Genomic DNA, 13,357 nt, shown 5'->3' on the forward strand with positions numbered 1-13,357 from the left:
GTGGGGGGAGAACAAAAAAAAGCATTTGGTGGAGCAAAAGCTCTCTATTTTATCTCATTCTTAAGATGCAGAAATAAAATACTGAGAGAAATCCATATATTTGAGGTTAACAGGCAGATATTTATCCATGTGCCACTCTGGTTGCTGAGAGATTTCCTCTCCACAGCAGTGTTGTATAAACAATAAAGCATTTTTGTCCACAAAGCAATTGTCTCACCTCACTGAATCAAGAGCCTCTCACTGCCACATCCCTTCTATATTGTTCTAATTCTGAGCTGTGAGGAAGCTCCCTTACACAAAGACAGTGCATGGATCTGGTTGGGCATGCTATTGTTAAACTTGAGCACATCAAGAACAACGTGGGCTTCCTGCAGCATGAGTAGATTCAGCTGAGAGACTATACATTTTAGCTCACAAGCCATAGGTAAACTTGGGCTGAGGGGACAGCTCCTACAATTAATTCCTTACTGCCATGGTCTTTTTCAGCTGGGGGGAAACCCACCCTGACAGCAACATTACAAACCTGCACATAACCTAAACAGCAGCCAAGAAAAATATTACTACTTCAGGCTGCTTTCAAACAGCAGCACCTCAAAATTCACCTCAAAGACAGAAACTTATCTTCATACTGTCCTTTATGCTGGAAGATGATTCAGAAGACCTACACACTGACACAGAAAAAATGCCTCCAGTGTAGCTGGCTGCAGCAAATGTACTGCAGCACGTTAAGAGTCTCCTAACGTGCTCGCTAGAACAGAAGGCAGTGGGTTTCTCAGTGCTTCTCATTAGCTATAGTACTGCCAGGGCAGAGGAGAAAGAGAAAAGGGCAGGGAAATGCTGACTCTCACCCAAGCAAAAGATGCACATATGTTAGAGGAAATCTACATGCCATTTAGGAAGCACATGCACCGCTTCTCTGAGCATATGAAGATTACCCAGTCCCCCCCTCAGGGGGATTTCACAAAGGCACACAGAAATACTACATGCCCAGGTTTCTCTAAAGGCAACTGGCTCCTTGATATGTTCTTGAAAAAATTATCATGAAATACAGCCAAAGACAAGAAATTGTGGCAGGGCCTTATTTCTATGGAGCAGAGTACAAGGTGTCATTTATAAGGACACATCCTCACAGCTGCCAAAGTAGCTGGCCTCTTTATCTGTCATTATGCCACAAACCATAACTATTTTGCTTTATACCTTAGAGAGAAACAGTAAGCCTGGAATCACACAGAGGCTCCTGACCTGAACAATGAGCAATGCAGTGCCTACTGAATTTTTCAGATCCTAGTTTGCTGAAGGGTTTTCTGCAGAGACAAATCTACAGCAGAGAAAAACCAGGCTCTGTAATCTCAGCCACGTATTTTCCTAACAAAAGAAAGTTGCTAGTAACAGACTGTTACAGCTCAATTCTGTTAAACTGCTCACCGTTAAGAAAAGGAGAGAAACACTGAAACACCTTATTTCTGTAACATTATCCCAAAAATGGATGTTTCAGAAGCCAAACATGTGACACAGTCCCAACACAAAGAAAAAAAAATCTGCCTCTACACACATCCCTTTTAAGTAACCTGCATGTAAGACTAAACTATTATGCTATGCTTTGCTATTAAACCCATGAGAAAGCTCAGCATTAAACCCCACATGATGGTTACAAACTATTTTCAACTCACAGACAGTTTGCATATCACAGTAACATAAGTGGGAAATGAATGCACACCTTCTGCATCATCACTGCAATCAACTAATATCCAATTAAACATTCAATTGCTTTGCAAACCCCACAGCCGTGGTTACAAATGATATTTTACAATGTTAACAAATTACTCCGACAGCTACCAAGTTACAGGCAAGAACAAGCTTTTAATACTTCAATTGCAAGGTAAGAAAATTAAAACAAAAGAATCCCTGTTCAGAATTTGGCACAGAACTAGATACCTTTTTCTTCCGATCCCGGGATCTTTTCCTGTGTTTTCTTTTTTTCTCAGTTTCTTCCTCAGCATTTATTTCTAAATCCCTGTTTTTCTTTAACTGTGATGCTGCGTGAGCCATAGTGCATTAAAAATCCTTTACAACAATGCTCCCTTGTAAAAGGTGATTTCCTCGGGCACCTTTAGCCAGCCCTTACAGCAAATGTTCCAGTGATTGGAAGGAGATCTGCGACCAGAGCCAGGAACACATTCAGGATTCAGAGATCTCGCAGAAGCTTGCAGTCACTACAAAAACACATAGTTGCAGATTTCTTCCTATACCTTTCTGCACCTGAGCCTTTGTAAGGCGGTGCAGCCATCGTAATGCATTTAACGTAATGAAAAAGACAGCTGGGACAGAGAAAGCTGTATTATGGCTGTATCCCCTGCCACCAGCTGGAAGTGTCTAAGTGACTCCACTGAAGGGGGAATGCTGAAAAGGAGCGCTTTCTATTAAAAAAATTCCAGAACAATAACATATGCTGCACTGTTTTTTCTTCACTGATCTTCAAGCACGTTTTTAAAACCTACTAAAAAAATGCAGCGTTAGCGCTGTACGTCTCTCAGCTAGTTTTGTATAGTAAGCCATTTAACCTATAATGAAATGGAGCAGCTCCTACTTTAGGTTAACTGCTGATGGTGACAAAAAAAATAAAATAAAAATTTCTTTTTACCATGGAGACTCTGACTGCATTATGTAGAAAACAATGCATGCATTGCCATATCTTAACAGTGTGTCCTTTATACCGATTTTTCAATTCCAATACATTTTGTGACAGAGGGATTACAGAAAGCCCTGTTGTATTTTTTCCCTTTTTTTTTTTAAACATACTTATTACAACACATCATACAGAGAGAAAGATGCAATCACACTGGTGTGTGAAACAGGCATTTAATTCATGGGAGATTTTCTGGCACTGTTCATTTACGTGGTCAGAAAAGGAAATCGGCATTATTTCCATGTAGTTGGAAATGTACTTTTAGGCTTTTATGTCAAGGCTTGCTTCAATCATCTTACTATTTTTGCCACCTGAGTCCTCAATGACTGCAGCTTTTGAATATTCATTAGGGGAGGTAAAATAGCAGCAGTATTAAGGCCTGCAGGAGGATCTTTTACTAGGGTGAACACAGAGCAAGCATCTAGTAAATAAGGAACCATATTTTTTGTGCACAAATATGAACAATCAGCAGCTTGCCTCAAGACTGCTGTTTTTAACCTTTCCCAGTATTCCTAGCAGCATGCTTCACTGTAATGAAGACTAGCGTTTTAAGGGAGTCTGATTTCTTTCAGATAAAACCCTAAAGTCTCTCCAAGCAAAACCAGTGTATTTAACACAGTATTAGCATTTCTTTGCAGAAAGAAAAAAAACCAGAATCTGTTGTAAAAATTAAGTGAAATTTAAATTTGAAGTGCAGCTAGCCAAATCAGGCTGAATCTTCTCAGGGCAACATAAAATCCAGAAATGTCTCGCACGTTTGTAAATATTCTCACCCTGAACTTGAAAGACATTTTTTGAATTCTGGTTGCTGAGGCCCAGCAAGCAACATGCTTTAGTTTTCACATAACATGGCTAAAAGAAAAATAATCTTTTAAGTCTCCAAAACAGAAACTACTTTGAACACATCATATGTTGTCCAAAGGGCAGCACACAGTGCACTGTTTGTCTCCTGTTCACAAGCTAAAAAATCAGGTCTGAAAAGTTGTTTATTTTGGAGTGATTTTTAAGGAATGCTCAAGGATGGAGGCCAGTTGTGTGACCTTAGGGATTTTTCTTGCTGGTGCAGTAAAACCAGGGTTTCTGTGTGCATGCAAAGCTCCTGTACCGACACACCACCATGTGACTCTCCACACTCCCCCTCCACGACTGAGGGGCTTCTGAAGCCTTTTGGAATGCTGCCTTTGGAAAGCTGTGGGAAGAGGAATGCTGCACTCGGGCAATGCCTAAATGTGAACCAGAAGCAGTCAGCTCCCACTTCTCTATGTTCTCTAGAGACCTGAATAAATACATTTCTGAAGATGTAAAGATAGTGTCCCAAGGATGCCCAGAGCATCAGGGCACCACTGCAAGCTGTCCAAGGCCAGGTTCAGGAAGGCATCTGGATTTTGGCCCAGCTCTTCAAGGAAGCCCAGGGCAGCAGTGAGGAGACTCTGCTCTAGCACAGGAGCTCTACCAGAGAGAGGAGCTGGCCAGGCTGTTGGTTCATGGGGGCTGAAGAAGGTACCTCATGCAGGACAGTGATCTCAAATTTTGGTGGGAAATGGAAGACTGCATTGTGCCTATTAAAAAAAAAAAATTATTAAAAGGCACCCAAAGCTTTACTTTCTAGCCTACAATCTGCCTGCATGACCTTAGCAGTTATCCTCTTGGAAGTTCAGATCTTTGTAAAATAAAGTTGACATTAGTTCCCCTGTCTGATAGAACACAGTCATTAGCATGGAAGTGCTTAGAAAATACAACAGAATCAGAACTGAAAGTGGATTCAACAAAATTCAATGGAGTTGGATCCCTCTTATTCCCAGCATATTTCCATCTGGATTGGAAAGACTCATGAGTCTTTGCCTTAGGAAACCAACTTTTATTTGAGCCACAGCTGAAGTGAATGCTGCTGTCATTCACCGCTTGCTGGCTAATCCTGTGACGTCCTATAAGCCTTTTAACCATACAAGCCTGTAATTTATGCCTAAATAACCTCATTAAATGAAAATACAAATAATGCATTATCAAGTGTTAGGTGTTTCAAATACTTGAAGCATCCTTTTAAAAATTCTGGCACGGAGAATAACATGCACGTATCCAGCTTAAATGCCCACGTGCCACCCTATGCACAGGTTGTATTCTATGCAGGTAGAAAGCAGCCCAAGCTTTTATTAATGAGAAAAAATGCTAAGAAATGAGGGTAATAAGTGAACTCACACAATCCCTTGAGATATGCATAAATTGGAGGATTTTATCTGTCAGCCAAGACTGCTTCATCCCAAGGATCTTTTCAGCTAATTAATCAATTGGACATAACATGCAGATGTTTTTATTATGTGGATTACAATCCCTGATTGAACTACAAAGTCCAAACTCCTCCAGAATTAGATTTCAGAAAGAAAAAAATGCCTTTTCAAGCCACGGTTTTGAGAAATTATCTTTTAGCTATGATTTAAAAAAAAATCAACATAAGAAAAGAAAGATCCCTTATAGCTTGTAGGCTGGGATAGCCTCCAACAGAAAAGAGGTTACAAGAAAAGTGTGAGTAAAAGATTCAGACTCCTGTGGAAAAGCAACTGTATATGTACAACTCCTGCTTCTGGGGAAATGGTGAAGTGGCACCATTCACTGGAAGGCGATTGGGCACTGCCAGATGAAAGCTGGGTGAAGTGTGAAGGTTTTCATGCCAGATGTGTCATAACTCACTTCAAGGGAATTGGGTACTGAAAATCTTCATTAAGTGCTTCTTTTCAGACTTCAGTAAAATAATTAAGCTATTTGATTTCACCCTTAATTACAAAGTTAATGAAATGCCAATGAGTGTTTCAGCACAATCCATAGGGTCCTGATAAAGAGCGATAAACTGTATCTTACTTGAACAATGGGAAATTTACACTTTGTGTTAGCACAAGGATAACGTCTACTCAGCTTCATCTACTCACAAAGTCACAATAATAATGTCAGGAAGGGATTTTATCAACTTGAAAGTGTGTCATTTGGTTTAGGTTAAGATGCTAGTCTCACTGTTAAACTAGATTCAAGAGACTGAAAAACAGCATTAGCATATAACATTGAGATGGATTTGGAAAAAAACACAAAAAGTTACAGGAGGAAAAGGTGTTCACAGTCTAATTACTTGTGTTAATTCATCAATTGGTCAGCAGCTTCTAGAGCAAAGATAGTACTGTCATTTCTACCAGTATTTTTCGAACAAATTATAAAAAAAAAAAAGAGACTCATGAAAATATTAGCTTGCTAAGAAAATGCCAAAAAATAGATTTACGAAAATCGGAGAGGTTTTAGGTAAGATGGAACACCACAGAAACATTGAACATTTACACCTCTCAGATCACTATGGATCCAAAAAGGCTTCTAATCACACACAGTGCTAGAAGGTCACTCTGAAAACTTTTACTGGTAACAAACTATGCTACATTTTCCCAAAGGTGAAAAGAGTATTATAGATAGACTAGAAATAACAGAGAGCAAAGGAAAGGAAAACACATGAAGAGAAGTAATCCAATTCTTATTAGACTACTCTTATATTCTTACTTTCTGAGTTTTCTGGTACAGAACAAGTGCCACTATTGCCCTGCTTTGGATTATGTTGAGTAAAGCAATGAAAATGAGAAGGGAAAAAAAGACTTACTAGAAATTAAAAAAAAAAAAATCATGAAAATAACATCTGGGGAGAAGACTAGGCAGAAGAAATTTTTAAAAAAGTTTAAATGGGTTAATCATAAAAAAAAACATCTCATGAGTCTTTTAAGATTCATCTGCTCATTAGTTAGACTAGCAGGCCTCGTGTCTCAAAATCAAACAAACAAAACCAAACAAGACTAAAAGTTTATTTAGCATCTAGTTACACTTTTTAGCTCCTCTTCACTATTTGATGTCCAGGATAGGATGGACCCATCTCCAAACATGCAGAAGGTCAAGGTCACTAAGCAGCAAATGAATGGAAAATGAGAGAGGTTAAGGCTTGTTTGCCTCTTTTGTGTTGCTGCATTGAGTTTCTCCCACCACCTGCTTCTTCTAGCAGAATTCTATTTTGGCAGTAACAATCCCAAAGGAACTGGGGAAACATGACAGTCAGAAAGGGATGTATGCCCTACACTAAAAAGCAGGAAAATACTTAAATTGCATTTTGTACTCCACTTTTACAGTGCTAATATTTGGAATGGTACTGAATTATGTTCTGTTTCTTATTTGACTTCTTTATGGCACAAGAGCTTAAAAATGCTTTGGAAATGACACAAATGCAGTGATAAAGGCCAGAGGCTTAGTACTTTTTAAATGACCCTTCTTAAATTTCCTACTGGAAATTTAAGTAGAAATTAAAACAATTCTAAAAACAAAAACAAACAAAAAGCAAACAAACAAAAACCCACTCCCAAACAAACCACCACAACAAAAACCAAAACTAAACCAAAACACCCACACAGAAAACCATCATGGAATTTGCTTTTCACTGAGCCCTCCCCAGACACATCACCTGCCCTCTGAGCTGAAACAAGATCGAAGCAGCAGCCACTTTTAAGCTCTTAGAATGAAGAACAAAATTACTATTTCTCTGTGCAAGGATGACACATTTTGGCATAACTGATGAAATTACACCTCCTGTGGTCCAGCTTACTCAGATATGAGGATGGCTGCCACATTTGTGAATTTTAACTTCAGGCTGGAGACACAACTTTTAAAGAAAACTGCTACAGGTTCTTGTTTGCCCTGAAGACTTGCACAGTAAATCTGGACAGTTCAAAAGCTGACTCAAGGCTCACTCAGCCCATGGGTTCAGGGGCAGGAGAAATGGGAAAATAAATGTTCAGCTGTCCCAGGCCATCACACAAGCATGGTAAATCCTCCTGCAAACAAACTGGGAGAGGGAAGCAATGTCTCATGCAGCAGCTGAGGAGAAAGGACTTCAAAAGACTGAAGAGCACCCAGGACTAGAGATCACCAACCCTGACTTTCAAATCAGGGTGATTTTGTTTGAGGCCTACACTGAGAAAGGGAGCTCACAGTGACAAATGAACATTAACTCTTCTGAGAGGATGGTGTAAAGAGTTTCATCTCTGACTCATGACCAACTAAGGAAAAGGTACTGATGTATCTTATTTATAGAGGCACACTAATTGCAAGATAGATTTTGTGGGGGTTTGTGGATGGAACTGCCGAGCAGCCCAGGAAATTTATCCAATGCAAAAAACACTGGTAAGAATTTCATACTTTATATATAACTTCTAAATGGTTGCAGAGCAAACACACCAACAACTTTCTTCCCATTCGTCCTCTGCCAAGAATAATATTGCTGAAACTCTATATTTATTGGGAACCACTGCAAGTGCAACAAGCATGCACTTTTAAAAAATAATTTCTTTACCTTTTTCCCCTGCAATTCAAATACCATACTACAGTCTGGACTGAAACTCTCATGTGGAATGCCAGCATCTTAGGGATGCTGAAAAAGATCATGAGGAAATGGCATTAAACTGCTTTCACACATCTTAAGGAGTAGAACTTATATCCCAAACTGACACTAGGTCACAGTGACACAGTTTTCAACCCTCACTTGGAACTACTCAGTGGTGTTCTGAAACTGTATATTCAGAATATTAACCTCCTACTTTGATCTTCTCTCTGCCTAGTTCACCGTGATCTCCTAGCTACTGCAAACTACAGCAGGGTGACCAGGAGGTCAGTGGAATGGTGCATCAGGGCATCAAACTGAGTTTTGATCTGGGAATTTTGTCTATATTGGTATCATTTGCAGACACATCCAACAGGAAAAGCTACCCCTGCATATATAGGAATAAGTGCAAAAGCAGGCTTGGTATCAGTTTTGCACTCCCACACGCAGAACTTGAACGCTGTCTGTGATATGATAGGAGGATCAATCCCATCCTGGTGAGCTTCAAAAAAAGAAACACAAAATGCCATTCATCAGGATTTTATGATTCAGCTACAAACTTCACCCTGAGTGGTCAATTAATCACTGCTGCATCTGTTCACTTCTGCTCCAACACATGAAAGCAATCTGCTCACACATCCAGTGAACACTGAGCCCGAGCTGGGGTTTCCTCCAATATAAGGAGAGCAGGTATCAAGGAGGTGGCTCTCACAAGCTCCTCTGCCAGGTCATCCAGTCCCCAAACAGACACCAGATGAGTTATTCCCTGCTCATCTCAGATGGAAAACTCCCTGTCTCAGAGTGGTTTAAAAATAACCCAAAACAGCAGCAGAAAATGTCTTTGTGGTATTTCAAGTTTCTCGGCATCAAGTCCCCCCACCTGCTGTCTCTTTTTTGGAGCAGTAGCAGTCTCATAATAATAAAAGCTACACAAAAAGCTTTTATTAAAAACCACTGCAGAACCTGCAAAAGGTGCCAGGAAGTGAATGTGCTTCAGCAAAAGAAGGTACCAAACAGAGTGGGATGGCATCAGTCACAAACAGATGCAGCACCTTTGCCTGTAGTTAGTAGATCATTTTCCAGTACTCTTTAATTAATATTCTTGATTTCTGTTATGTTTGAGTCAGAAATACATACTTTAGGCTAAAAAGGCATTTTGACCAAGTGAGACTTTCCATAAATGACTGCACAATGTGTATCCAGGGGCAGTAGGCCTCTCTGCTTTAGCAAGATACTGCCATCATGAAAATATCATTTAACCTTCCCTACCACGACACAGCCCCAAAAGGAAAAGTACTTTTAACTTTGGACAAAGGCAGCACTTTACCACCTTCTGGAATGGGTTATTCCCCCCACCCACTGCCAGCAGTAGGGAGTGCACCGAGTGACCCAGTGCCCGCATATTTTTCCTGTTGTCAAGCTCTGCACGTTATGAGCAGCTTATTTGTTTTATTTTGAAATAAAAAGTTGCTGAGCAAGTGTAACAAAGAACCCATGTGCAAAGGTCACAAGAAAGGCTCTTTGAAGTTGTCAGCATTTCCCAGTTGCCCCAAGACTTCCAGCTGTATAACTTCTTTTGTTGATCTTCTGTGGTGCAAAAATGCAGAAATTATAAGAAAGGAGGAAAAAAGGCTCTTTGGCTTGTTTGTAGGGTAGGTGATTTTTTTTTTTTTCCTTTTAGATTTCCCTGAACTACTTAGATACACAGAAAATCTACTTGTAACATGCAGTATTCCTAAGACAAAGAAAACAGGTACACGTGAGCTGCAGTTTCTCCCTGATCACTGCCAGATTTTGTGCTGGACCAAGGCTCCCTCAGCAAGTACACAGGACATATTTACTCACTCTGACTTTCATTGCAGACTTCCCACTTTAGCCAAAATAAGTGCAGAATTTTCAGTGAAGACACTAATCTCTGCCCAGTATACACACGATTTCTTAACCTTCAAGCAAACATTTGAAATGAAAATATAAATTCAAAAAGGAAACCTCCAACCCACTCCAGCATAAGAAACTAGTTTAATTAGATTCTTTAATTATTCATTATTCCTTTTCCTATGTTGAAATGGCCATCTTTGCCTCATTCTCAAAGGACTGTCTCCATAATTAAGTCATGGAATCATTAAAATCTCAACATGCTGCCCGAGTGAGATTTCAGTGCTTTAAGTGTTCTGCACACTCCATGCAGCAGTAAGTTGACGTTTATAGGGGAAAAAAATGCAAAAAAGCAGAATCATTAGCAATCACTAACAAGAGGCAGAAAGATATCAAATGCATGTTTTTCAGGTGACATTTTTCTCACTTCCCTTAAGTAAATTCATATACCAGTCATAAAATCCACAAGGTTATGCTTGAAGCATTTGTATGTGGAAAATTCTCAGTTTCCTTAAAATAATGACCAGTATTATAGAAACCCCCTCAGGGTAATTTTAGAAACAGAGATGTATATTTTACCTCAAAAAAATCCCAAAAACAAAACCCCAACCAAAACCGAAAAAACCCAAACAAACAACAAAGTCCAGCCATTAGTACTTTGATGCTGAAATCCTGCTGGAAGAAACCCTTGAAGCAAGAAAGGTAACTATGAAAGATTCATTAAAAAATTAAAAATCACTGCCACTAAAAAAAGTAAAAATGTTTTGTTTCTTCATAAATTTCACATAAACCTATTAATATTCATAGGAAGCCAAGTTTTCTCTTGGCCTAGCAAGAGCAAGTGGGCATAATAAAAAACCCACTTACCTGTATAACAATTATAATTATCACAGAATAGGTGCACTGATGTGATGCCTGAAAGCCCAGGTAATGTTAGTGCCCTATTCAGAACAACAGAATGTGGCAATTCCTGCCCAGATCTGCCTGTGAGCTGAACACACACTACACAGGGGTGGGAGGGGTGTATCCTCCTGCTTTAGAGGGAGTGACTGCAAACAGCAGAGGATGAAGTTGGAGGGAGCTGTTGAGTTTGTATGGCATGGCAAACAACGTACACCAACACAAGTTTGTGCACTGGGGATGTAAACACAAATGTAACAGCCTGGAAGACACTGGAAAGAAAATCTCTCTCCTCCACAGCTCTGCTTGGGTCTCTTCTGGAACACTGTGTCCTATTTCAGGCACTAAGTTTCTAGGAAAAAGTTGTCAGCTGGAGATGGGAAGAATTTATTGCTTTAACTCTGAAATTGCTCTTCTTCAGCCTGAATGCTTCCCTGAATCTGTGGTTAGTAATAAATAGCTTTGGACTTGCATATCCATACACTCTAATCAAAGACAAATAACACTGAACCTTGCTCATTTGCCTCTCCCCCCACACAGCCCTCTTGGCTTTTCCTTTTTCCCCCCAAATTAGGCAAACCCAGATGATTGGAGGCAAACCAACATAAAAACTGAAGATTACTATTTTTCAATTTTTTAGACTTTTTAAAATGTCCGCTCCTGTGATTTGCTTTAGTTTACATTAGTTTATAGAGGGGCTGAGAAGGAGGAATGTTGCATGGAAATTCTGATCAGGGATAAGGCATTGTTCCCTTTTAAAGCTAGAATAAATTCTGGCTAAAATGTTTAATGAACCTGAACTTTAAATAATCAATACTTCACACAGCAAAACAGAAGAAAATGTAAAAAGAACTGTTGCCCTGAACAGCTCCAAGGGTGATAACAACAAGGGGAACAACAACAATAACTCCATGCAGTTCATGCTAGGACATGGGAATTATATAGGCTTAAGATAAAATTTCAGCCACTACAGTTTTTTGATGTTCTGGGTTTGATGTTTTGGGGTTTTTTTTTGAGACTTCCTGGAAAACAAGCAGGATAGCAAAACACTCTTGAAGACCAAATTAGTACCAAACTTGAAAGAACACAGTGGGGAAAGAAAACTCAAAAAAAAAGGGAGATAATAAAATTGTACACTGGTCTGGTCAAACTTCCAGTCCTAGAGATCTGTGTCTGAATCTGTCACCATCTGAAAGTTATTGGGAGGAACTGCAATCAATCTGGATTTGTCAAGACGACACTGTATAAAATTAATTTAATTTTATTTCATGTAAAGGTGACAGGCATTGGAGACTGGAGAAGAGCCATACTTGTACCTGACATTCTCATAAGCAAGGTAAGGAACATGGTGTTGATGAAAAGATTGTTAGATTAATCCAAAAGGGATCTGGTAACTGAACTCAGGAACAAGATATTAACATTCATTGTCAAAAAGGATGGATGTTCTGCAAGAGTCTGTCCTGGACTTGCTTCTCTCCAATGTTTGATTAATGATTTGGGCAATAAGAAAAGTTTGTTACCAATGCAAACATGAAACTACAAGAAGCATGTGCATGTTAAAGAGTGAAACTTTAGACCAAAATGATAAGTAAGACCAGAGGAATGGTGTGGGGGGGAAAAAACTCAACCAAAACAGATTAATTTCAGTGAAAATAAGGAAAAAAATTTTTTTTCACAGGCTAGACAAGTAAGGACTGTTCTTCAGCATTGTCTTCAGGGTATAAAACCCTGCAGGTCCAACACAGGCCAACAGACAAGCAGCAGAGTAGAGTGCAGAAGGGACAGGCTGCGCAGTGAAATCACCTTTCTCTTCCATTCAGTATTTGCAGAGCCACAGGTATACTGTGACTGACTTCTGCTATCCTGCTGCCAGGAAAATACGGATATTTGGGAAACAACAAGAGCAATCTGAAGTCTGTAAAACATCCTCGTTTTGCCTGAAGAAAAGACGGCTGATGGAACATGGCAACAGTCCTCAAGTCCATCAAAACCTGACAAAACGCAGAAGAAAATTGTCTGTTCTCCACCATTACTATGGATAGTAGTAGGAGTAGAAACTTTCAACTGCAGCAACCAGATTTGGGTGAGATACTACGAGAATTTTTAACACCAAGGGAACTCTTAAACAGCATGCGAGGGACCAGAACGGAAACTCTACAACTCTCCTTTGTAAAATATGTATTAGGATCCACTTGGTCATTCTTACATCTGTGCTGCTTGTGACCATCCTATGAGCACTGTATCAAGAGCTACCCCAGCTTCCAAAAGTCTGTTCCTAATTCAAGCTTACTGAGACAGTACAAAACTATTTTATTGATTTCAGTGCTGCATACCTTAGTAAGGTTGATGGTAAGAAATATATTTTCTTAATGTAAAAATCTATGACCATTAGCTGCTTCACGTTATCAGAAGCAGAGCTCCAAATGAAGATCCAAATCAAAGGAGAACAGTGATGTGTTTGAATTATTCTGGCAAGCTTGAAAAGTTATTTCTCTATGTATCAAAAA

The 13,357-nt window shown here is 39.5% G+C and overlaps 1 protein-coding gene across 3 annotated transcripts in view; it reads right to left on the reverse strand.

Moving 5' to 3' along the window:
* Nucleotides 1-13,357, reverse strand: part of ANK3 (ankyrin 3) — a 339,725-nt gene that overhangs the window by 190,878 nt on the left and 135,490 nt on the right. The window contains exon 1 of one of the 3 annotated variants that reach the window (XM_039719719.1): nt 1,936-2,376. The exons of 1 other annotated variant lie outside the window; for it this stretch is intronic. In XM_039719719.1, coding sequence (XP_039575653.1) covers nt 1,936-2,049 — 114 coding nt within the window. In that variant the 5' untranslated portion in view covers nt 2,050-2,376. Of the gene's footprint in view, nt 1-1,935; nt 2,377-13,357 lie in introns of those variants that run through there. One more of the 3 variants, XM_039719714.1, reaches the window with a different exon arrangement.

The sequence above is a fragment of the Passer montanus genome, unplaced genomic scaffold (assembly GCF_014805655.1).
Source record: "Passer montanus isolate IOZ18808 unplaced genomic scaffold, ASM1480565v1 scaffold42, whole genome shotgun sequence".
Classification (NCBI taxonomy): Eukaryota; Metazoa; Chordata; class Aves; order Passeriformes; family Passeridae; genus Passer; species Passer montanus.